Source organism: Phoca vitulina, unplaced genomic scaffold (genome assembly GCF_004348235.1).
Source record: "Phoca vitulina isolate PV1807 unplaced genomic scaffold, GSC_HSeal_1.0 scaffold46, whole genome shotgun sequence".
NCBI lineage: Eukaryota > Metazoa > Chordata > Mammalia > Carnivora > Phocidae > Phoca > Phoca vitulina.
This window is the reverse complement of record NW_022589749.1, coordinates 10,066,405-10,093,895: the sequence shown is the minus strand read 5'-3', so window position 1 is coordinate 10,093,895 and position 27,491 is coordinate 10,066,405. Positions and strand designations below refer to the sequence as shown.

The window sequence follows — 27,491 nt, the reverse complement described above, 5'->3', positions numbered from 1 at the left end:
TACTCTTGGTTACCACCAAGGAGGCCTGGGACATGGTCCAGGGCCCCACAGGATTGGGAGAGGGCAGAAAGACTTCCAGCCTTTGTCTGCTAACCCAGGAGGACTTGCTGGAAGAGGGGGGCAGGTCAGTTCAATTATTTCGTGCTTGGCATCTGGCTGAAGGAGGCAGCAACACAGAAGCCAGCCAGGCCCGTGAGGGCACCCTCCAGAGCTAGGGGCTGCTGTGGCATGGTCCCTACGTCTGTCCACTCAGGTGAAGCCTTCCCAGTGAGCAGCTGGCACAGAATGCTCTGGAGCGGCTCTAAATCGGGAGCTGGTCTCCCAGGCAACGTGAATGCGAGCTATCAGCCTGTACTCCTCCACCTGGGTACCCAGCATTGCCCAAGAGCTCCGGCAAAGTTCAGCTGTTAGCTCTCCTTCCCAGACGAGTCAACTCAGGCCAGGCTTCTGTGACACATACGAGTGGCCGAGCTCAGCCTGATAGTCTTTCCTTTGACGCTCGACAACCACCCTGACCTGAGGGGCAGGGTCTGGGACTCAGTCCTTGGGGCGCCTCAGAGCTGACTCAAGGAAGCTTGACGGGGCTTGGGACTGGGCGATGATGTTCCAAGAGCCAGATGGACCTGGGGGCAGAGGTGGTGTGAGCTTAACACCACAGGGCAGAGCCCCCGGGAGAGGCAGGGGCTGCGCGATGGCTAGCGGGGGCATGGACCTGTCATAAAAGGTGCCCCTCCCTGACTAACTTCTCTCCATTTCTTTCCTTCCTGCTCTCGTACTGCTCCCACCGACACCTCACAAGCGTGTATGTTCAGATCTGTCTTAAGATCGTCTTATTAGCGTACGAGGACACTTCTGTAGACAGAGCTTGTGGGGAGCCCCCGGCACTAGTTCCCCCTGCCCTGTGTGCTCCTACAGGGGCGGGGAGCAAGGTGAGAGTGGCTCAGGGGTTGGGCAAGAAGGAGATTTTCCATCTAGGATCTTGAAAGGAGGGGTCTGGTTTTGAGGTTGATCAGAAGATCCCATAGCCTAATCTCCCCTCCAAGTGGTCCAGAAACATGTGACTCTAAGCAAAGTCTACTGATGTGTGATTAATTTACAAACAGGCGTGCAGAGCAGGACATTGAGTACACAGGAGCCCGCTGTTCCTGCAAAGCTGTGTCAAGATGTCACCAAGCTCGGCTTTATTTTAGTACCAAGTTATCCTATCTGTTTAGCACCAAACCTGCTCACGCGCCAGGTGGCCAAGCTGGTGGCATTATCGCCTTTGGGAGGGGACAAACCTTTGAGGTCGTTCCAGGCCCCATGCAGGGCGGGGAGGGGGGCAGCCCAGAGCAACTTCCCAGTTTCACAGAGAGTGTCCATGTTTCGTGGATAAAGTCTCCACACGATGAAAGGTTGGTGCGCGTCCAGAACACTGGACTCCCTGTCTGCCTATGTTCTCCCACGTCTGCCCTCCACCCCAATCAGCTGCGGCCTTCCCCTAACCAGATGACCTTCCCACAACTCACGTGGACTCAGAAGGCAGATTGTGAGATTGCAGATGACTATACAAAGAAAAACACCTTAGCCGATTTGAAATTTTTAATCATTCTTGACCTTGGGGTGGAGTGAAATTTATTGTAATGCCCTTCTGGAGGAGAAGGTTTACTCAGCAAGTGAAGAACCATGCAGAAGGTGAAAAGATGATGCATCACCCTACGATTAGTCAGGACTTTTCTGGTGGTGAATAACAGAAGTCCAGTTTGGGCTAGCTCCAGCGAAAGGGGGCCCTGCTGGGAACACTCACATCACCATAGAGGGAGGACAGGGCAGCCAGCCCCAGCGGCTGGGGTTACAGATCAGATGCCGCCAGGACTTGCACTCATGCTCAGCTCCATTGAGGCCCGTGTGCCTGGGTGCACAGAGAGGACGTAGCGGCTGACACCTTCCTTCCTTTGCCACCGGGGAAAGGACCAGCTCATGTTCTCTTTGACGCCAGGCTTAAAAAAAGGTCCCTGGCATTTTAAGCAGAGGCAAGATCACAGTCTGCAGGTTGAGGGCACACTGCAGCCTTCTCTTCTTGCTCCAAATCCCTCGATGTGATAGAACAAATATTATTAAATATCCATGTGGGCAAAGAGATGCCTTTGGTGCATAAGAAACTATGAGGAGTTAGCAAAAGATGGGGTGAAAACAGAATGAGACTGAGGAAGGAAACAATGTTCAAATCGTACCCAGGAGGGAGAGAGGATTCTAGGTGTGTTCCAAGCCTGGATGTAACATATGAGGACCCGGAAGGGGTTCTTGGGTGATCTACACAGTTGGTAGGTAAATGAGGAAGTAGAATGAACACAGCTATCGAGTTTCTTCTCTTGTTGGGGAAGGAGAGGTGGACCCTAATTAAATCTGGGCACTCCAGAGAATTATATGTTTAAGTATGTGTGTTTAAATATTTAAAGAGGACCCCTGGAACAGGAGTCAGCAGACTATGGCCTGCAGGTCAGATCTGGCCCACATTCTGTTTGTGTAAATAAAGTTTTATTGGAACACAACCACACCCATTTGTTAGTGTATTTTCTGTGGCAGCTTTCCTGCTATAGTGGCAGAGCTGAGTAGTTGCAACAGAGACTGCATGGCCCACAAAGCCTAAAATAAATACTATGTAGCCCTTAATGGAAAAAGTTTGCTGATCCTATTCTAGAAAAATGAAAATAACACAAAACGTCTAATGCAGTATAGGAAAAAAAAAAGATATATCTAACAAAACAAAATGAATCCAATAAAGAGCAAAGAAGAAGAAAGGAAATACATATAGTAAACAGAAAATGGCAAGAATTAGACTAAACATCAGTAAGCACAATGATTGAGAAAAGAGACAGTCTCTCAAAATAAGCTAAAAAATTTTTTTAAATGAAACTGAAAAAGAAAAAAAAGAAACTTAAGAAATTTGAAAATAAAAGGATGAGGAAAGAAATCCCTCACAAACAGCAAAGAAAGCAAATGAGCAATGTTAATGTCAGATGAAAGAGAAGTAAAATGAACATATTTTAGGGATCGAGGAATTGCTTAAAGTGGTAAAAGGAATATTCCACTAGGAAGTTGAAGTTAAAAGATGTGGACTTTCGGGGCGCCTGGGTGGCTCAAATGGTTAAACGTCTGCCTTCGGCTCAGGTCATGATCTCAGGGTCCTGGGATCGAGTCCCACATCGGGCTCCCTGCTCGGCAGGGAGCCTGCTTCTCCCTCTGCCTTTCTCTCTCGCTCTGTCTCTCACGAATAAATAAATAAAATCTTTAAAAAAAAAAAAAAGATGTGGACTTTCGTACTTAACGATGTAGCTTCAAATATGGTAAATAAAAATTGATGATATCATGAGGAGGGAAAAATGACAAATACAGAGTAACAATATTGAGCTTTGAAAGTCTCCAAGATGTCTACATAGATGTACACAGATGATAAAATTGTATGGAACGAAATACACACACATAGCACACATGCAAATAAGTACAAGGAAAACTGGGGAAACATGATTAAAATCTGTAGATTTTATCAGTGTCGGTATCCAGCTTGTGATATTATAGTTTTGTAAAATGTTACCATTGCGGGAGACTGGATAGTGTGCAAGCGATCTCCCTGTATTATTTCTTACAACTGCATGCGAATTGACAAGAAAAGTCCTTCAAGAAGAACACATCAGGTACAAAAAACTGAATAACTCTTAGGTTAGATGAGGGAGTCAAAGTGAAAATTTTAAACTACAGTATTTTATTTTTATTTTTTTTTAAAGATTTTATTTATTTATTTGAGATAGAGCGAGAGAGCACGAGTACGGGGAGAAACAGGCAGAGGGAGAGGGAGAAGCAGACTCCCCACCAAGCAGGGAGCTCGATGCGGGGCTCAATCTCAGGACCCCGGGATCATGACATGAGCCAAAGGCAGACGCTTAACCGACTGAGCCACCCAGGCGCCCCTAAACTACAGGATTTTAAATGAAGAGCAGTAAGAGCACTGAATATAAAAACCTATGGAGTAAAGCCAAGTCAGTACTCAAAGGACAATTTGTAGCCCTAAATTCATTTATTAAGAAGCAGGTAAGACTAAAAATTATAAAAAGTATTGAAGTCTGCTTTCAATTCAGGAAGCTAGAAAAATAGACTCAGAGAAGGTAAAAAGATATTGTTACAAGTGAAGTCAGAAAACGGAGTAGCATTCATCAATAATTCTAAAAGCTTGTTCTTTGAAGACTAATTGAAGAGACCCAACTTTGGCAAGTCTGATTTAAAAAAAAAAAAGCAGAAGGCACAAACAAACAAAAAAAAGAGAATATAACTACAGAGGAGATTTTAAAAAGAAAAGACTATTATATGCACCTTTATGCCAATTAGAAAATATAAGTGAAATGTAGGACTTTCTAAGAAAATAAAAACTTCCAAAATTGGCTTCTCAAGAAAATAAATTTGCCCCTAAAATGGGGATAAAATTTCCTAAACCTTCAAGAAATAGATAGTCCTCATGTTACGGAAGCTGTTTTGGAGAACAGGAAAGGTGCTCTGAGTCCTTTTCCAAGTAGCCCTGATATCAGAATCAGAGGATAACTCAGCCAAACTACTGGCCAGTCTCACTTCTGAATAGAAACCTACAATCTTTCCGGGAAAAAAAAAAAAAAAAAAGCAAATTTAATTCAGCCAGATATGAAAAGAATAATGCAAGCATGACCTAGTATGACCTAGCAGGATTTATCCCAAGAATAGAAGGAAGATTTAATATTTTTAAAAAAAAATTTTTCATCTAATTTACTATATTGACTATTGGCTTTTTTTTTTTTTTTTTTAAGTAGTTCAGTTGTTCAAAATTAGGACCATTCTCCTCATAGAACAGACAAACGCATGCCCTTGGCTTGCTGCTGAGGGAGTCCTGGGAGAACTCTGTCACACTGTTCTTTCCTGTGTCCTGTCCCTGGGGGCACAGGTGAGGCTGCAGGGGACCAGGTCCTCTTTATTGGGGTGACAGAAGGAAGGCAGTGTGCTGTAGTGAATAGAGCAAAAATTCTAAAGCCAGGCCAGGCTGAGAAGAAAATGTAGAGATTATAAGGTTCAGGCTGCTCAGAGAGGTTGCATACACCCAATGGAAAGAGTGTGGTTTGAATTGTGTCCACACACCACCACCCCCACCACCCCCCGCCGCTACCAGTGGATCTGTGACCTTATTTGGAAATAGGGTCTTTGCAGATGTAATCAAGGACCAAGGTAAGGTCCTACTGGAGTAGGGTAGGCGTCCTTATAAGAAGGCCATGTGAAGACACAGGGGCCCAGAGACACACACAGAATGCCACGTGGGCGTGGATGCCACCACAAGCCAAAGAATGCCAAGGATTGCAGGCAACTTCCAGAAGCTAAGAGAAAGGCATGGAGGAAGGGACCAACCTGACACCTTAATTTCAGACTTCCAGCCTCCAGAACCGTGAGCAAATCAACGTATTACTTATAGCCACCCAGTTTGGGGTTCTTTGTGACAGCAACCCCAGGAAACGAATACACTCATTATCTAGCCAAGGAGGAACAGAGTCGAATTGTGACCAGGCTGCGCCCAAACCACTGGGTCGTGCAAACGGACCGCTAGCTGGCGGTGGAGGGTGCTCTCACGTGGGCAGTAATGCAGGCGTTTGCTGAAGCAAACCTATATCCTCCCCGAAAGCACAGACCCTCGTCCTGAGTCTCAGAGGATTTCTACACATAACTTTCACAGAGAATGAGCAGTTCGGAGTCAAAAATAACCGAGCCTAAGAAGAGAGAAGGCAACCTGAGCCAGAGCCAGAGCCAGAGCCAGCAGGAACGATTTACAGCAGAAATAGACCCTCAGAACCTCAGATCCGGCAGTATTTGGGCAGAGACAGGAAAATAACCACGTCCGGTGCATTTAAATAAATAGAAGGCATGGCTGAAAAACCGTGCAGGGAATAAAAAGCCATAAAAAATGATGAAGCAGGTTTGGAAAAGAACCAAATAGAACTTTAATAGGAGAGTAGTCATAACCGAAGAAAGGGTTCATAACTGGAAGCTAGACGTGAAGAAACCACCCAGAATACGACACTAGAAAGAGGAAGGTGTAGAGAAGATAAGACATGTGGAGAGAACACCTGACTTTCATCCAATTAGAGTTCCACAGAGAGAAGAGAAAAATAAGCTACAGGCCATGTTTGGAGAGCTAATTGCTGAGAATTTTCCAGAACTGGTGGAAGACAGAGGTAGGAATGGGGAGTGCTTTGGAAAGAGGAAGGAGAATGTGGAGAAGTAAGTGAGATTCAGCTCATAAAAGATGGCTAATTCTTCTCTCAGGTCCTGGGCTCAGAGCTAGATTCCAGCCCAGCCCCCAGAATGACTCAGGAGATGCCAAACCCTTCACCCTGCCTCCTCTCCGATCTGGGTCAGTTCTTCCTACCCACTGGTTACCAATGGGCTGCTCCTGAGAACTGAAAGTTCCTTGTGCTAGGACAAGGTGTCAGTGAGGAGTGAACCTTGAGACTCTTGAAAACATTGCCCCAAATCAAGCAGGGTCCTTTCCCTGTACTGCCCAACTCAGGGGACTGCCAATCCTGTAGTCCATGAGAATGTCACTTCTTAGAGTTGGGCAGTGCACAGCCTGTGCAGCTGAACTAGGCAACCCAACTACCTCTGATGCCTTCTTTTCCCAAGTAATGTGCCTGGGGTTTTCCAAGTTTAACTAGAGGTTTTTTGGTTGTTGTTTTTTTTCCTTTGTATTTTCTTTCCTCCCTCCCTCCCATGATGGGATGGCATCCATCATCACCGGGAGGATTTTATGGGGCGATGAAGGGAAGCTAATAGCTCTGCAAAGGAGAGCTGGGAAATTTTCCAGGCATATAGTGTTCCCTGGCAGCCCTGGGAGGCTGGCTGTAAAGGCCACACTACTCACTTAGTGAGACAGAGCAGGGCCTGGGCAGAGTTGTACAGACGTGAATTTGCGTATGCACACATGCACACTTCCCCCTGGGGACACTGGCTGGGCCTTTTGGCCCAGGATCCAACCAGGCCTGCTTGCTCCCTACTGAGTTGAGCATTTGGACCCAGTTGTTGGTGGCCTCAGCTGCCTGGACCCTTGCTTACCCAAGGGCACAGTAGATCAAGCCCTGGATCACAGGCCAGGAGATACGGATTCTCGAATTGTTCTCTCCGGCCCTTGACTCACTGTGTGGCCCCATCAAATGACTCAGCCCCTCTGGGCTTTCCTCTACCCACCTTTCCCTGGCTACTTGCAAGCATTGACTTTCTAATGAGGACGTGGCAGCCTGGTGTGATAAACTGTAATGCGCTGTGCACATCTGAGAGCGAAGGTGATTGGGGCCACCCGGCGTTGCAGGATCTCACTCAGGGCCAAGCTTGTCTCTTCCAAACACCCGCCTCCCGCACAGGAAAGGGGCTGGGATGGCCCCAGATGCCCCCCATGCTCTCTGTGGAGATCAGCATTCAGCCCTCTGTCTGCCTGAGGCTTATGCCCCTGCACACAACACACTCTGGCGGGGAGGCAAGTCTGGCTCTCTGAACAGTCTGAGTCACAGACGCTGTCAAGAAACTGGGTTTGTTATTCCAGGGATGTGGCAAGGATCGTGTGCTATTCTTGGAGAATCTTTTAGTTGCTCTGAGGAACAGCTAACAGAGCAGTTTGTAATTAGCACTTTGGCTGCTTAGTGGCATTATCTGCCTGAGGGGGGGCTTGGGGAACATTTACCGAGCGAACCTTCTTGAGTACCTACTAAGTGCCAGGCCCCTGTTGCCCAGAATCAGAGAATGTGAAAGGGCTGAATGGGACGGATGTGCTGTAATTTCTTCCGGCCGTGAAGGAGGCAGGCGAGGTCCCCGGGGTGGGGTTGCCCGCGCTGTCAAGGAGCGAATCCGATCACTCGGGAGCGTGGTGAGCTGTGGGGGTCCTCCACAGAGGGGCGCGGCGTCTGGCCCGAGGCCCAGATCACCACAAGGAGCAGCTGTGTCGAGGCTGGGGTACCGGCATTTAACAGGCACGGCCGAGGCCAGACTCAGGAGCTCGCCTGGCTTACTCCAAGAGAACGAAACATGCTGGGTGCCCAGAGCAGGAATCTCCTTCCTTTTTAAGGATGAGTACTATTCCCCGACAGGTCTTTGATGACTCAGGCGATGTCCGTCTTCTTGTGTGGCCGAGAGGCTCCCTGGGGCTCTGTCTTGGTCCCCTGGGCCCCTAGGTCCTGGTATGGAGCCTGACATCTGGCCCTGGTATAAGATTTCTTGCTGGGAGAGGAGGTTGGAGGAGTTTGTTAGACTAGAATTTAAGGACCTTATCTGCCAGGTTATGAGGTTGAGATTTTAACCTCAATAAATCATCCAAATGGCCCCCCCTTGGCAATGCAGTAGATTTGGGCTGGAACCAAGGAGTCTGTATTTTGAAAGAAATAGCAACCTTTATTTCCAAGATCAGTCAGAAACATTAAATTAAAACCAAGTAAATACTCTTGGATGGAGTTTACGTGGGTTTTCCCTTGGCTCCAAGGTTTGCATTCACTACAAAGTAATCCGAAAGAGGGGGGAAAAAAAGTATTTTTCTAAATCATGCATCTTTGAGGGGCACGTGGGTGGCTCAGTCAGTGAAGCGTCTGACTCTTGATTTCGGCTCAGGTCATGATCTCAGTGTCCTGGGATGGAGCCCCGCATCGGGAGTCTGCTTGGGCTTCTCTCTCTCCTCCTTCTTCTGCCCCTCCCCCTGCTCATGCTCTCTGTCTCTAAATAAGTAAATAAAATCTAAAGAAAATAAATAAATCATGGCATCTTTGTAAAAAAGTATTAAAGCTATCCTGTTTGCTCATATTGTACCTGGATTCTGATGCAGCCACCACGAATCCATCAATAGATATCTCTGGCCTTGAACACACCACTTACATGTTTTGTTCTTCCAAAAATGGGGTGCACTTGTCTTTTCCACCTTGGAAGATTAATCTGAAAAAGCAAGAGCATGAAGCAAGAGCTTTTGTAAACCATAAAATGCTATTATTCATGCCAAGGGTATATATTTATATAAATTGCTGTCCATTTAGATGATGATTATTCAGTTCTTAAGCTATTTCCATCTTGGCTGCACGGAAAGACAGACTTGACTCCAACACTTACTGAGTCATGGGGGGACAAGGTACCTTGATGACATGGAGTCCTGGCTTCCTCAGCTATGAAAATGAACATAATAGCCATGAAGTAGAATATTATTCTGGCATAAAAAGGAAGGGGGTACTGATCCATGCCACAGCATGGGTAAACCTCAAAAACATGATGCGAAGTGAAAGAAAGCCAGACAAAAGGCCACACACGGTGCACAAGTCCATTTGTGTGAGGCGTCCAGAAGAGGCAAGTCCGTGGAAACAGAAAGCAGACTAATGAGAGCCAGGGAGTTGGTGGGAGAGAGCAGAGAGCGAGGGCTAATGGGACCCGGGCTTCCTTTTGGGGTGAGGAAACGTTCTGGAGCTAGGTAGTGGTGATGGTTGCACAGTCTGTAAATATACTAAAAACCACCGAATCAGACACTTTAAAAGGGTGAGTTGTATGGTATGTGAATTATATCTCAATAAAACAGATGATGAATGGGGGCAATCTATCTGACACAAGGCATTTGTGAGGGTTAAGTGACTCCTAATTTATTTGGGTAGCCTGACGGTGTAACATGGTTGAAGGGGTTTATAAGCCAAGAGACCAAGCAGAAGGTCTGGTTTGCCATGTGCCGGAGTGTGGGGTATGACGAGACCCTGGTAGGGCCTCCAGGAGCGTCAGCGTTGGGTGGACTGGACATTTCCTCCTGCGTCCTCCTCACGCTATGCATGAGGGACTGCTGTGCAGGGAGGGGGGCGCTGCTAAGGCTCTGACCGCTCAGTTGCTCTACAATGTGTATCTCTAAAGCGTACTCCAGCTGGTTACTGGGATCCAGCAAGTTTGGGAGCCGTGGTTTCAGGCACTACAGGGAGCTGTGGGGAGTTTCTCCGAGCTAGAGGACTTTCATGCTCCACTGCACCTGCACCCCACTGGGCTGTCGCAGCTGCAGAAGGAATCGTGGGGCATTAGGCATGCGGTAGGCTTAAGGGGGCAGGACTAGGGATACCAGCTCCTAAACTCCAACATGGGGTTTGTGCCCCTCCAGATTTGAGGTCAGCCCCACAGGGCTACTTGCAGGCTGCACAATACCAACTGTGTTTTTTTTGGAAGAAAAAACAAATCATAATTTGCAGCTGATGGCTGATCAGCTTGGAGCGAACTTGGAATCTCGCACACAGTCGGCTCGGAGCTTTGTCGGTGGGTGGCTGAGCAAAGAGAACCTCGTCCAGGCAGAAATCTATTGAAGGGCAGTGCTACCTGCCTGTCTCCTGCACGCGCTCCATCAGTGGGTATCAAATGCAGGAATGGACGGAGGTCTAGAGGTGATGAGGACTGAGAATTGGCTTAGCCACTCGGGCTCCAGAGGAATGGGGAGTGCGATGGTGAGCCTGACCAGTGCAGTTGCGGTGGGGTGGTCGGTCAAAAAGAGAGTGGGAAAATGGGAGCTGCAAGTATAGGTAAGTCTTGAGAGGATTTTTGCTAGAAAGGGGGAGCAGAGAGAGGGGTGGTACCGAGAGAAGAGAGTGGGGTTAAGAGGGCCATGGGATTTTGTTTGGTTTTTGTAAACTTGGGAGCGAGCGGTTCCTTGCACGTTTGCGTGCTGAGGGGGCAGGGGTCCAGGAGAGAGGCACAGATTGATGGCAGGCCCGCCCCCCATGGCAGCCACCAGGAGCAGCAGGTGCAGGTGGGCTGGTGGATTCGATGGTGGGAATTTGAGGAGAGACAGAAGGGGACCCTTGAGAGGGTGTACGATAGCCACTGGGAGGCGCAGGGGCTGGATCAGCGTAGCAGGCTTGCCGGGCGCTGGGCCCACCCAAGGTGTGCGGTCAAAACCGAGCCCAGGCTGGCCCGGGAAGTAAGCCCTCAGCCCGTTAGCTGCCATTGTCACTGACGTTTACTATGTTATCATCACACCATCGTTATAACAAGTGGTCGTCACCAGTGGTGGTGAAATCCCAGCTCTGCCTCTCAGCGCGCTGGGCGCCCTAAAGCTTCTGTTCCCCCGGTGGGTTGATGAGCAGAGGCACTCCGGGGCAGTGTCCGCAGGGCAGCCCCGTGCCAGGCACCAAAGTCACCGGAACCCCACCCGCCGGGAGGTGCGTCCCGCCTTCAGACATCTGGGGGTTCCCCCTTCTTCCACCCCAGGAGCTGGGGGATTCTCCCTAGAGGGGTGCTCTTCTCCACGGCCAGCGTGCTCTAGACGCAGGTCCTTAGGTGAGTGACGTGTGCTCTGCTGACAGAGAATGATCTGGATGTTGCTGCCGCTGTGGTAGCACCTAGCCAAGGCAACCGGGGGCGGGAGGCCCCTGAGCACGCCCCCGCCGACCGGGCCAGCCCGCACCCGGGCTGCCGGGCAGGGTCCCTCTGGGGTTGTGTTTCCCTTGTCACATCTCAGCGGTGTGACAAGGGCAGTGGCACTTGGCTTGTTTGAGCTGGACTCCCTGCCCGCTGTGGGGAGCACCCCCGGAGGCCAGTGTGGTGATGGTCACAGTAGGAGTGACCAGCAGGGTCCCTGAGGGGCAACGAATAGAGAGCAGGAGGGGAGTTCTGGCCGGAGCATCTGGGTCTCAGTTTTAACTTCCTCACCTGCAAATCTCCTCTCCCCTTTTCCGGACAAGGAGGGTCGGAGCTTGCAGGCCTGGCAAGGGAGTGGGAGTCAGGAATTTGGGGTGCCAATCGCACTTGGCTTGTGGCTGTCCTTGAGCAGGGCAACCCATCTTCTCTGGGCCTGCTTTGCTCTCAACCACAGCGATGAAAAGCTCTCCCACGGAGCCCCCTGGCTGCCGTTTGGGTTGAGGTGTTGCAGAAGAAAAGCTACAAAACCCTCAAGCTTTTTCTGAGGATCCCGCCCCCTGACAGGTCAGTGCATGCCCTGCGGTGTCCCCTCTCCATCCCATGGCTTCTGATGGCCAAGTCCTGTGGTGGCTTGGCAGTCTTCCCCAGCCCAGCACTCCGGGCACACAATGATGAGATTTACGGCCTTCCCTGGGATGTTGGTGCCTACAGGGGGGCCCAGGGCTCTACCAAAGTCCCTCCATAAGTCTTTGTTTCATTGCTCAGGCCAGGCAGGGGGTGAGGCTGGGTCCTCCAGCTCTCAGGTCTCAGTCTCATTTATAGGGTGACCGTTGGACTGGAGTTGCCTCCAGAAAATTTTGGTTGAAGTCCACCATCTACCAGCTAAAGATGGAACACTCTGGAGTCAGGGATTGGAACGCTCCCCCCACCCCAGCTCCTTCCAGCTCAGACTTTCCTGGGGGATGTGCCTGCCCCTGCTTTGACCCCCCTATGGGACAGAGAGACAGCTGATGGGTGCTGACTTCATGCATACACCCCCCCATCCCTGGTGGGCCTGGTCCCTGGGGCACAAGGAACTGCTCCTTTCCTCTACGCCCTCCCCATTCGTCTGGAGCTAGCCGTCCCCTAGATGTAGGGGGTGGGGGCAGAGCTGCCCACGTGGGGGCAGATGAAGTTCTGTTACCCACTTCGGCCTCTGATTAGGGAGGGGCCTGCAGACTTGGAAAGCCAAGAGCAGAGGAAGAGGGCTTTCCTGGAGGACGTGGAGGAGAGACCCAAGAGAACCAGAGGGGATGTTCCAGACACACCGGAGGCTGCCTCGGCCCCTCTCTCCCCCGCCAGCCACCCTCCACGCTGTCACAGACGTCTAGGCAGGCTCCGATGGCCTGGCTTGGAGTCGCTTCCAGACCTAATGGCCAGAATGCAGCTGAATTGCGTTTGGACAGATTCCATCCTCCGCTGTCTCCACACAGCCTCGCTCCTAAATTCCATCTGTGACGTCAAAGCCCAGCTAATCATGGAAAAACAGATTAAGTTCAGTAAACTCAATTTTCTTCTTCCCCTCCCAGTCCGGGTGTCTCGCCACGGCCTTTGCTCAAAGAGTGGTCTTGCCTACCTGCTCGGTTGCGCACACTTTTGAGCTCAAACCCAGCAACCCGCCAGGCTCTACCAAAGTCCCTCCAGCCTGGCCACCCCAGCCCCTTTCCCCCCATGATGCCTGGGGGTCCCTGAAGCCCAGGGAGGCCCCAAGACGTGTCCTGACCTTGACTCCTCAGGCAGAACCCGGTGTTTCTGGTCACCCGCAGGCTCCTTTTGTCTTCCTTATATGGGTCCTGATGGGACAGGCTGACTGAGGAGGAGGGGGGTGACACCCCTTCCGGCTGGGCCTTGTGCCTTGTCCGGGGCTGGGCTCAGCCCTGATTCCTCCCTGAGCACCATGCCAGGTGGCTCTCGCTCTGACATCATCTGGCCCGTGGGGGCTGGGGTCCTTCCTAAGGTCATGAATACAAGGCTTCCGGAAAGCCAAGTGCCATATCGGAGGCTCATGGGAAGGTCCATCCCTGCCCTTCCTGGAGAGGGCCTGGGGGGAGGTGCATATGGGTGCGTCTTGGGCACAGTGGTCACTCAGACTCCTCGCCCAGCTTCCCTCGCAGAAGGGCCTCGGGAGACGTGTGTTTTTCTTTCTTCCCTCTCACTGCGCCAGGCACCGAGAGCTGCCCCATGGAAAGCAGTAAAATATAATTCTGTCTAGAACCCATCACAACTCCAGCGGGGATGGAGATGAAATGTGTGTCTCGCACGCACCCAGGCAGCCAGAGTGGGTGTAATGAGATTGTCTGCGGGTTCAGCCGCTGGGTGAAGGGGGCTCGGGGGACAGGCAGACACACAAGTCATGCTGCCTTCTCTCATTAGGGACCTGGGGTCCGCCTGCACCCTCTTGCTTCATGCTCAACCAGAGAGAAAGCAAGGGGACCCTGTCGTGCCTACCAGGTTCCTGTTCTGTCTGTGAAACCAAGCAGGCACCTGCCAAGGGGTCGTCTGTCCTGTGGACGCCGGTGCCCTGGGTGCTAGGCTGTCTTTCCCTGATGGCGGTGGGCTTAGTGGCTGCACCCGAGGTAAGCAGCTCAGCCAGAAAGCTATCCGGGCTCAGGCAGCAGCCTTCCCGACCCTGCTGAGCATAGGAGCACCACCTAACTGCTAGCTGAGTACTGGGTGGAAGTGAGCTAAGCATTTTATGTGCATTATGTCATTTAATCCACAAAACAGTCCAACAGGGCAGGTGCTATTCTCACCTACTATTTTGCTATTTTGTAGAAGATAAAATGAAAGATCAAAGCGTTTAAACAGTTTGCCCACGGTCACAGCTGGGAGGTGGCGGAAGGTCTGGCTGACTCAAAGTGCGTGAATTTTAACAACTACATTGACTGTCCTTCTCTGGCTGGTACTCAGACTCCTGCTCAAACTCCACTGGCTGCTGCCTTGTAAAAAGTTGACTAATAAAGAAAAGTACAAGGAAAAGTTGCCCCCAATTCCATCAATCTGAGATAACCCTCACCAGCATCCAGTGAGCATTTTTTTCAGACTCTTTATTTTTCAGACACATACAGAGTAGTAATAACTTTTTCAGACTCTTTATTTTTCAGACACATACAGAGTAGTAATAACTTAACAACAACAAAAAAATGGGTCTTACTCAGCATGCAGTTTTAAAATAAAAAACCAAATTTAATTTTCTTAAATTTAACTGAAGACAAATTCATTTGTGTGTATTTGAAATGAAATGGAAGGAAATTGCTAAACTTCAGAAATACATTTCTTCCTCTTTAAGTGATAATAGTTCCTAAAACTTTTAGTTCCTAAAAGTTCCTTAAAGTTAATGCAGAAAAGAGAAAAACTGTTTTTTAAGAGAAAAACTTTTTAAACAGCTTTATTGAGATACAATTCACATACCGTACAGTTAATTCATTTCAAGTGCACAACTTAGTGGGTTTTTGTATACTACATTATTACTTTTAAAAAATTGTAGTAAATATATGACATAAAATTTGCTCCTATAAACATGTTAAGCATACAATTCCGTGGCATAAGTACATTTACAATATTGTGCCGCCACCTCCCCTACTATTTCCAAATTGTTTTCATTCCCCAAATCCCATAAATAATGCCTCCTCAATTCCCCAGCTCTCCCCAACCCCTGGTAACCTCTAATCTACTTTCTGCAAGAAAAACTTGTAACAGGTTGGAATCTTTTTTTTTTTTTAACGAACAAACTTAATTTTTTAAAGCAGTTTTAGGTTCACAGCAAAACTGAGAGGATAGTACAGAGAGTTCTCATCTATCCCTCCGCCCCACACATACACAGCCTCTCCCCCATCAACATCCCGCACCAGAGTGGGACATTTATCACAGTTGATAAACCTGTATTGGTACATCATTATCACCCAAAGCCCATGGTTTGCATTAGGGGTCACTTTTTGTGTTGTACATTCTCTGTGTGTTGATAAACACATAATGATGTGTATCCACCATTCTAGTATCATACAGAATAATTCTACTGCCCTAAAAATCCCTGTGCTCCTACTGTTCATCCCTCATTAATTTTTTAATCTGTATAATGAACCAGCTTTCATGCCATCCGCCTCTGTTTTTTCCACTTTCAATTTTAGTGGAAAATTTTAGTTATTTTATTATTTGTGTACATTGTCAGGGTTTTTATATTCTATTCAATAACAATAATTGCCCCAATTTCAAAATTATTAATTCAGTATTCACTGGGGTTCCTCCATTGATGAACTTATTTTTGATTGGTTGGATTTCAGCATCAAGTAATTTTTTTTAAGACTTTATGGATGTCTAAGCCTCTGAGTTTATGTTACAGAATGTCCATTAACTTTATACTCAAAGGACGGTTTTGCTGGGTATAAAATTTGGAGTTACAGCTCTGTAGCTATTACTTCACTGTTTCCTGAGGTTGGGTTTCTGTGGAGGATTCTGATTCTCCTCAACTCACTTCCCTGCTCCCCTAGTTATATGGTTCTTTCTTTATTCTTTAAGATCAGTAACTTTTTTAAAAGGTGTATTATTTATTTGAGAGAGAGAAAGAGAAAGCGTGCACTGGCAGGGCGGGGGGGGAGAGAGCGAGAATCTTAAGCAGGCTCCAGGCTTAGTGTGGAGCCTTGCGTGGGGCTCGATCTCATGACCCTGAGATCACGACCTGAGCTGACACCAAGAGACGGACACTTAGCCGACTGCACCACCCAGGCACCCCAGGATCAGTAACCTTTTAAGGATGTCTTGGTGTTAATCACACCATCAAGGTTTCCTGGGCCACAGAATGGCAGTTTTGTAGAGTCAGTTTTGTTTTTTTTTAATTTCAGGGGATTTTTCTATTACATATTTGAATACTTTCCCCTGTTCCATTATTGTATTTTCTTTACCAATTATGTATATGTTTGATTTACTTTTGCCTCCCATATCTGTCACTTTGTCTTATTAGTCTTCTCCATTTAATCTTATGTGATTTCTTGCAGCCCACCCACCACATCTCTAGTTGTTCATGCTCTGCTTTGTCATTTAATCATTGCTTATAATATGGTTTTTATTTTTATTTTTATTTTTATTTTTTTAAATGTTTTATTTATTTATTCATGAGAGTCAGAGAGACAGAGAGGCAGAGGCAGAGGGAGAAGCAGGCTCCCCGCCTAGCAGGGAGCCCGATGCGGGACTCGATCCCAGAACCCTGGGATCATGACCTGAGCCGAAGGCAGACGCTTAACCATCTGAGCCACCCAGGCGCCCTATAATATGGTTTTTAAAAAATATGTGAATGTATTTATCTTTCTCATTTTCCACTGAGCTCTGTTAACTCACCTTTCAGCCTTCATCTCTTTCTTTTGTCAAATAATTTCTTTTTTAAAATTTCAGTGTCTCTTTTCTTACACCCATCTGCCCCTTACCAGTTCTTAAGAGATTATATCTGTAATTTCTCTGGGTCTATGACTTGTTTTTTCTGAAGTCTTTCTGATTTCTCTGGATGATTCCTCGGGCTGTGTGTTCTTCATTTGCCCCCCACCCCACCCTTAATGCATAGGACCCATGTGAATTCCTTTGTGATTATTATTCTTTAGCTACCTTCTAAATAGCAGCTTGTGAAAATGTGGGGAGTGGTCCAGAGCAGTCTGCAGCTGCATTATGGGCTTACTCACTATCTGGAAACCTCTCTCCCTGAGCTTTTATTTATTCTCTGCCTAGGGATTCTGTCTCTCTCAGGTTTCAGGGCTCATACGTCATAATGGTTCTCAGCAAAGCTCTTTACATCACTGGCTGTCTGTGTTATGACCAACCCCTCGCTGCCCCTTTTCTCTCCCCACCCTCACTTCACTCCCAGCACCTCCCTCAGAGGGAAAATGAGTTTCTGTCATAGAAATGGCATGTGGGTGTGATTTCCCATCAGCTCCCACCCCATTTCCATTCCACAGTGTAAAATCGCATCTCTGCCTGTGCTCGGTTGTTTACAGCAGCACTATTCCCATCAGCCCCAAATTGGACATTACCCAAATGCCCATCAACAATGGAGTGGTTGAGTCGATTACAGTACATCTACCCAATGAAATACTAGACAGCAATGAGAACAAACAGTCTACAACCACATGCAATAATTTGGATGAATCCCATGAACATGATGTTGGTCAAAACAAGCCAGAATCAAAAGAGCACATACAGTAGGCTTCCGTATGAAATTGCTCAAAGACAGTTGGGTGTTGGCAATCCATCAGCTTCAATCTCATATAAAGTACAAAACAGGCAAATGGCAGGACAGTGGTTGTTCACAGTTGAGGAGATGTGACTAGAAGGGGACACACAGGGGGCTTCTGGGGTTGTTATTTTCCTGTTTCTTGATCCTTGCTGGTCCTACAAGTGTGTTCAGTTTGTGAAAATATATCTATACTTATGATACGTGCACTTTTTTGTATGTATGTAATACTTCAATTAAAAATTTTTCTTTGGAAAAACAAATGACGGGGGGATGCCTTTCCTTGCCTGGGGTGGCATCCACAGCCCTAGTTCCTGATTCTAGCAGGGGGATCATGGCCATGACTTTCAGGAAGTGATATTTACTTGGGGGGTCCAAGGAGGAGGCCCATGTAAGCTCTCCGCATGTAGCTTTCTTCCAGTTCAGACTTTGTGATGTCTGTGGTTTGGGGGCATAGCGATTTCCTTGTTTCATCAGCCGACGTGACTGCCCTGTATCTGTAGTTGGTGTTTTCGAGGGAGGGCAGTAGAACGGAAATGCTCCTACTCCACCATCTTCAGTAGGAAGTCAGGATAGATTCCTGAACCCACTGGCATGGGTGTTGTTGTAAAGAAACGGGCCTGACTTTCTTAACTAAGTAAAATGCTGGTACTTGTTGAGACCCCTTTAGAGTGATCGCCTTGAAGGACAACACCCAGAGTGGCCAGTGCTCAGAGATCAATGGCCGTCTCCTGAGTTCTGCTCCACTCGCTGGGAGCTTCCCTGTGGAAATGTTGGGTGTGATGTTTATGCTTTATGGTCACACCCTGTCTGAGGAGTGTGTCTCTTCTCCCCGCACTCCTGGAAGCGAGTGACAGTCTCTCGTCACCCTGCTCCTGCCCCACCCCCGGCACTGAACTTCGTGGGTGCTCAGCTGCAGGGAATGGCCGCATCTCAGCCTTGAGCACCGTCCTCTCCTGAAGCCAGTGGCTGTAGAGTGGCCTCGGTGTGTTTACACCAGCCCCAAACACAGGATGTGGCACAACAGTGCAGGGGGCACACCGGTGGGAGGTCACTTGAACGGTGTGGCACGTTGGTGCCTCGGGGCCTTTGCTCGGCTTGTACTGTTCCTTCTCCTGGAGCACGTCCTCCTTGCATCTACTCCTCCTGGGGTTCCAGGAAGCCCCGCTCACGTCACTTGGAAGCTCCACCTTCCCTCAAGCCTTTCCCTAGTCCCCTCCGTACTGACAAACGCCACCCCTGGCTGGTCCACTTTCTCATCTCGGTGACACTGGTAACCCTGGAAAGCTGCTGGTGTCATCCCCATTTGCTGTATGGAGAGACCGAGGCTCAGCAGGCACAGCCACGTGTCCTGGGGGGACACATGGCTAACAAAGGCTTTGTTAGGTTTTGAAGTCCGATCCTGGAGTGGAGCTCCCCCCATGAGGTCCCGTCATATGGGGTCACTCATGGAGCTCTGATTCCTCCCTCCTGTTCTTAGTCACCATGCACTGAGCTCTAACTGTGCAGCACTCTGCTCTTTCCTTCTGTCTGTCTGGGTACCTGCCGGTGTAGCTCTCTGGCGACTCGTGGGCAGAAACACCGTCTCTCACCCCGTGACAGATGGAGCTGCATCCTAAGCCTTGCAGGGTCTGCTGGTCTCTCGGCCGTCGTGGGGCGGGCGCCCTTGGCTTTGCCCCCCGCTTCGATTGGACACTTGGTCAGACTTGTGTGCAGGCAAGCGTGGGCAGGTCATTTTCCGTGGAGCCGTTAAGACCGCCAAGGGCGGATTGCTTAGACTCCTAGAGTTTCTCAGGAACTTTTAGGGATTGCATCTGACTTCTTTGTCATTGAGTCATTGAGGTGATGATGAGATTTGCCCCAGGTCACGGTGTTTCTCCTGAGGCCCCACAGACGTAGGTGTGCGAGCCGCCCTGTTGTGCAGGGCGTGGTGCTTCTGTGACAGGCCTCTGGTACCTTCCGGGCAAGGTGGTCCTTGAGCTTAAACGAGGACCACGTGGAGAAGCTGCGGAGGCACGCGACCCTCACAGAATCTCGTCCTTCCCTCTGCTGCCAGCTCTCACCTCACTCAGCTTCTCCCAAGCCTGCGGTTCTCTCTCCCCAAACCCGTGCCCGTCCCACCCTCTCGGCCAGTTGGAAGCTCATCCCCCTGGCAGCTCTCATGTCTTGCCGCCTGGCCGACCCCAGCCTCTCGTGGGAGGAGGTGACGCTATGGAGACTCCAGGCCATTTCCTCTGCCTCCACTTCCAGCCAGGCTTGAGCATAGGCCTGTGGGCCTCGGGGCAGGCGGGTCTCAGAGCCGAGAGGGGGCAGCCCCCAGCCTCTGCTTTCTCCTCCTGGACATGTCAGCTTGGGCCCGAACCCACATGCCCTCTCATCTTGGGCTGGACCCACCAGCCTTGAGGGAAGGTTAGGGATGGTCTCTTGGCACCGGAGCGTGGCCTCTGGAGAGTTCACCCCTCCCCTTGTGGTGAGTTCAGGGGTTCGGGTTGATCAGGGGAGACACAGGACCAGGAGGGGCAGTAACAAGTGTTTGGCGGCATTTGGACAGCTCGCTTGAGAGGGAAAGTCCCTCCCGGCAAGGGGCCTTCCAAAGTGATGTGTGACCACCACCCAGAAGGGAGGGAGAGTCGGACAGGGGGCTCATGTGGGTAGTGACGTCACTCGGGAGCATGGTGGGGAGCCTCTGGGTCACAGAACTCTCTCGTTTGAGGTCTTTTATTTTTATTTTTTAAAGATTTTTTATTTGTTTATTTGACAGAGACACAGCGAGAGAGGGAACACAAGCAGGGGGGAGTGGGAGAGGGAGAGGCAGGCTTCCCGCCGAGCAGGGAGCCCGATGCGGGGCTCGATCCCAGGACCCCGGGATCACGACCTGAGCCGAAGGCAGACATCCAACAACGGAGCCACCCGGGCGCCCCTCGTTTGAGGCCCCAGGGTTTGTCTGATCTATGGCTAGCAAATGTGGGGTGCAGTTTTGTGGGTGATGTAAAGTCGATGAACTCTAATTAGCTAGAAAGATGTTTATTTAGGGGGTGCCTGGGTGGCTCAGTCGGTTAAGCATCCGACTTTCGATTTCGGCTTGGGTCATGATCTCAGGGTCGTGAGATCGAGCCCCGAGTTGGGTTCCACGCTCAGCAGGGGTCTGCTCAAGATTCTCTCTGTCTCTCCTCCTGTCCCTTTCCCCACTCACGCACACGTATACTCTCTCTAAAATAAATAAGTAAATCTTTAAAAAAATAAAAATTAAAAAAATAAAAAGGTGTTTATCTGAACTGTATTTAAAGCAACTGGATGTGTGAGATTGAGTTTGGTGCTGGGGGCTTCGGGCTAATAATCCTACCTGCTATGCAGACGTGAATAACACGGGGGTCATTCTAGGCTAATACACAGGGGCCATCTCTGGCTTATGTATATAATACTCCCGATCCCTCAGTCTCTCTCCCTAGGTGGCTTATTAAAGAATTTCTTTCAGCCCTATGTGGCCATTGTCCCAAGAGTTCTGGTACATTCTTTTCCCTCAATCTCATTAGATAGTAATGCGTTAGTGCCTGGGTGATGCTCAGGCCTCAGACAGATGGTGCCCCAGAGAGGCTGCCTGCCTGGCTGGACCCTCGCTCTTATCACTTAGCCAGTGTCACTGTGACTCTTCACTGACTGCTGTCCCCAGCATGGTCCTAAAATCAGAATCTAAAATCCTGATTCTGCCACTGCCTATCTTGGAAGACTTCACTCACCTTCCAGTTAGCAGCGTGTAACCTCTCTGGGGGTAACCATGTATACTTACAGCAAAGCCCCCACCATCTAGGGGGTGGGTGATGGTGGGTAATTCCATTTTCCAGATCACTGAGATTATGCCTCCTTCGAGCCTTGCTTGTTTGTTTTCAAATTTGATTGCTTTCGGTGCAACTCTTCGTCAAATATATTCTTTGTCATCTTAAATAGAAGCTTCTATGAGTACATGGTTTATTTTTTCAAAAGCCTTATTGAGATATAGTTCACACGCTATGCAGCCCGCCCACTGATCTTACTTGTCTCTTCCACCTCCAAGGCCGAGCCCGGTGTCGGCAATAGAACAGGTGTCGTAATCGTTGTTGGGCTGAGCTGGAACCACACTTCAGATCACCTCTCTTGGAGAAGTTGGGGTCTTCTGCCCGGAAGCAGTGGTGCCCCTCTGTGCCTGATGACATGCCCCAACACCGGAGGGTCCCGGGCTGCTGATGTTTAAATTTCTCACGTCGGTTTTTCGTACTTCTGTTGGTCCTCCCTTCCTTCCTGTGGCCAGCTGCAGTCACTGGGCCTGCCTCAGCGACACCAGAGCCCCGGGCCACTGCCGCCGCAGCTTGCTGGAACGGCGTGTAAACGAGAGCGCCATGCTCTTTACACTTAGGGGATGCGACACCCTCCCACCGCCCGGCCCTCACTCGTGGGACGACAATCCTTTATTTCCCTGTGGCTGATCAGGGTTCACATAGCTTCTACAAGATTGCTGAGCAAGCAAGGAAAATGAAGGCTGGGGAGGTGAGGGGATTTGTTCAAGGTCACGCCAGGGGCTGCTGGTGGAGTCGAGACCAGGTCTTTCCTCTGTGCTGTTGTGCCCACCAGCCTTTCAGGAAGTGACTCTCCTGCCCTCTCTCTCTCCCTTTCAGGGGTCCTCGGTGAATTTTGTCATGGTTATTTAAGGAACCTCGCCTAGAAGTCCCAACACGCATTTCCCCATCGACGGGAAGGCTTGGACTCCAAGATGATTATAAAGGAATATCGGATTCCTCTGCCCATGACCGTGGAGGAGTACCGCATCGCCCAGCTGTACATGATACAGGTGGGTCTTGGGGCCAGGGCAGGCCACGCGGGGCACACAGATAGCTCCCCATGCCCTTGGGGGGCAGGGAGGTGGCATCGCGGCCTTGACAGCCCAGTGTCTGCCCAGCAGGCTCCTGGTAAATGTGTGAACTCCATGGCATTCTGGCTTCCCAGCACAATGCCAGGAACACAGGAGTGCAGTGGGTGTTTGTGGCACTGGGTTGTCTCGCCAGCGCTGCATTTGGTCCTAACACTCTGCATTTAATACCGACCTCTCACGGATTCAGATACTATCTATGTGTTCGGTCAGCTTGAGCTGCTATAACAAATACCACAGACTGGGGGCTTAGACAACAGACATTTATTTCTCAGCGTTCTGAAGGCTAGAAGCCCAAGGTCAAGGTGCTGGCAGAGTGGTGTCTGGTGAGGGCCCTCCTCCTGGCTTTGCCTGGATGGCCACCTTCTCACTGAGTTCTTGATGGTAGAAGGGGCGAAGGGGCTCTCCGGGGTCTCTTCTGGGAGGGCACTAATCCTACTGTGAGGGCTTCATCCTCATGACCTTATCATCTCCCAAAGCCTGACCTAGTACCATCACATTGGAGGTTGGGGGCTTCAACATACGAATCTGGAGGGGACACAAAAATTCAGTCCATTTGACAGACAGGAAGGTGTGAGCCGAAGAAGGTCAATGACTTGCCTGGGAGCACCTGGCCTATTTTCTGGTTCCCTAGGCTGCCTGCAAGACAGCAGTATCCACCATGTGGCTGATTTATAGTCACAGATGAGTTTGAGGATGACCGATTCCTATGACAAGCCAGAGGATACCATGCGCCTCCCCTCCACCCCCCACCCAGACGTTGGGGACCTCCCTACTCAGAGCCTGGCTGACCTGGGACACAGAGTGGGAAGACCCGGGATCGGGTTGCAACTGGCCCAGATATGACCACGCTCCTACTCGCTGGGGTCCTGCTCCTCAGGGGAGGTCCCCCTCCCCAGCTGCCCTGCCAGCACTGTGCTCATCCTTCGTGCCCCCTTGGCCCGGCGGAGCAGTTTTCCTCCCAGTGAGGAGTCGGATTACGAACCTGCTCTCACCTGGCTCTGCTCTTCTGGGCATACGGATGCCTCGGTGCCACCCCTAGACCATGGTGTCACATGGGGCCCTTGGTGCAGGGAGAGCCCCGGCCGGCAGGGCTCCACCTCCACCCCTGGAACTGCTCGGTGGGTGCACACCCATCCACCCGGCTCTAGGGAGTTAGTAACGAGCTCCCTGCAGAGCCCAGACCCCTAGTCCCTTCTGGAAGGAGCCCCATGAAGCTACCAGAGTTTGAGCAGCAACCCCCCAGCATGGGGAGCTTGAGTAGGAAGAGAATGGGAGGTGAGCCAGCCTCTCTGGGGGACTGTTGGCTCCCCCTGCTTCAGAAGTGCCACTCGGTTCCCTCTTGAACCGCTCACCCCGTAACTATTCCTAGAGAGCAGGGGGAGGAGAAGCGACTCACCTCGGCCCCCCCAGCTCTGAGCTATCTGGAAATTGCCCAGCCTCTTCAAGGATGCTGTTCATCCTGCAGCTCCTCAGTTCCCACCCAAGCCAGGGGGGCCCAGACCATGGCAGGCCTCCCCCCAGCTCCACCGTGCCCGCCAGCTGGCGGGGGTGGGCCTCAGGATCCAGGGGCTCACTTTTAGCTCCTAGGATATCCCATAGCTTTTTGGAGCATGTGAACACCTCTGACTGGGCTCCTCAGAAGCACCTGCCGTCCTCAACCCCTTTTTTTGAGGTATTTTATTCTTTTCAAAACATCTATCCTTACGCTTCCAATTAATGTTCAATATCCTATAGCCCCGCTACGTGATCCCTCCTATGGGCCCGGGGCTGCCTGTGTGTGTTCGCTCATCGGAGCCCCCCTGACACCTGTCTGTCTCTCCAGGCGACCTTCCTCTGCTCCTGCTTTGGCACTCTTACCTACCACTGGCCCCCGAACTCCTGGGGGCGCTGTCCACCATGGGGGGTGATGGACGAGCATATTATCTCCGTTGTGTGACAGTTTCACGGGTGCAGACATGCATCGCAGCTCACCAGCTGCATCTTTACATGTATGTGGTTGGCTCTGTGCCAATCGTATCTCAGTAAAGCTGTTAAAACACTAAGTCAAATGCAGACTTTTCTGGGCCCAGCCTGTGCGGAGGGCTGGGTTACAGAGAAGAATGGAAAGAGCTTCCTGCTCTCCAGGAGTGCCATCGGGGAGGTGGATGTGCGTGCAGCTTACCGAATGTAGGCCAGGAGACAGGGCGCGGATGTTCACGGGGGCCTCAGGCCAGCGGCCCCGGGAGAGCCTCCACTGTGAGCTGGGCCTCACGCGGTGGGTAGGCCCTCAAGGAAGGCAGCTGTGTTTCTGTGGAAAGAAGAGGAAATTTAGTTTCTTTGCTCCTGCCCAGCTTACCGGCTGGGGTGGCCGCTAGCAAGGGGTCTGCCTTCTGAACTCACCACCTCCTCCATGGGCTCGTGAGCGAGGTGGGATGAGCTCACGTGTCAAACTGCTTCATGCTGTGCCTGACCAGCGCTCAGTATACATGCTGTTCAAGGCAACAACAACAAAAAGAAGAAGAAGGAGAAGAAGGAAAGAAGAAAAGTTGTTCTGGCTGGGAGAGAGCCTTCCATCAGCCGTGGAGGTGCTCAGCAGATGCTTGCCTTGGAGGGAGTGACTGGAGGTGGCTTGGCCAGGACCCTGGACAGCTCCAAGGGCGGCTCCTTGGGAGGGGGCCTTTGAGTCCTTCATCCCGTGCTTTTTCTGCCCAGGCCCATGGTGGCTCAGGTCCCTCCCATGCAGCCCCCAGATCCCACAGGATGGGGGAGGGGGGAGTTCCCCACTCAGCCTGTGTGGGCAGGGGTCATGAGTCAGGCCTCCCCCTGGGCACATGTGTGCCCCTGGGGAGCTGGGCTTGTCTCTGCTGCCTTTCTGCAGTCTCCCTGGGAGGCTCCACAGCGCAGCTTGTGGGAATGGTTGGCAAGGGTGGGGCCGGTGGCTTCTGGTGTGGGCAGAGAAGGTCAGCACGATTCGAGAAGAGCTTACTCCTCTGTGGCATGACTGAGAGCCTCAGCTGAGCAGGGGACTGGGCACCCCCGGATGCCATTGCCAGAGGGGAGCCAAGGGTCAGCCCTTTGGGGTGTTAGCTCCAAAGTTGGAGGAGGTGCCCAGGCTCAGAGGGAACCAGTGATAGTTGAGACCAGGACCCATTTGTTCATCCAGCTGATCTTTACTGTGCAGGCGGGGAAGAAAGTGCTTTGCAGGGAGTACAGACGCACTCCCGGTCTGGGTCCCCGCGGCTCTGCCACTGCTCACTGTGGCCCGTGTGGCCCCAAGTGGCCTGTGTTATCCATCTCCCATGAGTGACTTGTGTTCCCCCAAATTTACATCCACCCAGAACCTTAGACTGTGACCTTATTTCGAAGCAGGGTCTTTGCAGAGGTAATTAGTTAAGGACCTTGAGATGAGATCATCTTGGATTGAGAGTGGGCCCTAAATCTAATGACTGTTGTCCCTATAGGAAGAGGAGAAGACAGAGAAAAGGTGAAGGTCATGTGACAGTGGAGGCAGAGAGAGCAGAGTGATGTGGCCACAAGCCTAAGAATGCCTGGGGCCCCTGGACTGGAGGAGGCAAGGCAGGGTCCTCCCCTAGAGCCTCCAGAGGGAGCTTCTGGGATGGACATGCTGGCTTTCTTGGGCAAGGAGTCTGAGGACAACTCAGGCTCAAGTCACCCGAATGGGCAGAGGCTTCTGTGCAGCCCTACGGAGGCCGATAGGACCCTCCCCACCCCTGCACCCTGTCCCCCATCTCTTCTCCACCGTTGGCTCCCCGGCAGGCTGGGCACCCCACTTCAGCCCTCGGACACTCCATGTAGCCCTAGCTCCTCTGACCTGCATGTCCCCTTCTCACCGAGCCACCCCGAATCCCAGATGTGTTTGTTTCCTGGGGCCGCCATAATAAAGCACCACAAACTGGGGGGCTTAAAGCCACAGAAATGTGTTCTCTCACAGTTTGGAAGCCAGAAGTCTAAAATCAAGGTGTCAGCAGGGTTTGCTCCCACTGAAGGCTCTAGGGGAGGATCCTGTCCTGCCTCTTCCAGCCTCTGAGGGCTGCCGGGGTTCCTTGGCTTACAGCTGCATCCCTCCCATCTGTGCTTCTGTCTTCACTTCTTATAAGGACATGGTAGGACATGGATTGGATGTAGGACCATAGATTAGGTGTAGAATTTTGGAAACTGACACCAGAGAGAAGTGACTCGCCCAGGATGAGAGGGAGCTGGTCACACAGTTGGGACTAGAATGCACGTCTTTGCTCAATAAAAAATCGGGTACCTGCCTTGTGCCAAGGTGTTTTCATGCTGTGGGCTGAGCAGGCCCCAGAGTCAAACAGATCTCGAGTTCTGGCCCGGTTCCGCCACCTGGAAACTGTGTGCCTCAAACAAGTCACTCCAGCTCTCTTAGCCCCTGCCTTCGCATCTGCAAACTGGGGACAGGAGCATACTGCACCTTTCTCAAGGGGTTGTTGCAATCACGAAAGGAGAAAGGACATGGAAAGAAAGCACTTGGCACAACCATAACAAACGAAGCTACTGCAAGAGGCAGGAGCTCACAAAGTGTCTGGGGCACGGTTGCTGCTTTCATTACAGAATCTGGGCCACATTCCAGGGGCTCCTTTAAAGAGTGAGGGATGGTGCGTCCCCACGGACCCCATCTGTGCCCTCCACCGGGGTCTTTCCTATTTTTTTTCTGAAGGGGAGTCAGCTGCTCTGGGCCACGGAGATATAGCACATCTTTGTGCCCTAGGGGTGAGGCCGTGCTCTTGGGAGTGCGTGTGTGTGTGTGTGCATGGGTGTGTACACTTAGGAGTGCCTGTGTGTGTGTGCATGGGTGTGTACACTTAGGAGTGTGTGTGTGTGCATGGGTGTGTACACTTAGGAATGCCTCTGTGTGTGTGTGCATGGGTGTGTACACTTAGGAGTGTGTGTGTGCATGGGTGTGTACACTTAGGAGTGCCTGTGTGTGTG

General features: G+C 50.7%; 1 protein-coding gene across 4 annotated transcripts in view; it reads left to right on the top strand.

The window, feature by feature from the left end:
- PITPNM2 (phosphatidylinositol transfer protein membrane associated 2) overlaps positions 1–27,491 on the top strand; it is a 132,657-nt gene that overhangs the window by 76,534 nt on the left and 28,632 nt on the right. For all 4 annotated transcript variants that reach the window (XM_032431225.1, XM_032431221.1, XM_032431222.1 and 1 more), the window contains one exon: positions 22,294–22,466. In XM_032431225.1, the coding sequence (XP_032287116.1) occupies positions 22,389–22,466 (78 nt within the window). In that variant the 5' untranslated portion in view covers positions 22,294–22,388. The remainder of the gene's footprint in view (positions 1–22,293; positions 22,467–27,491) is intronic.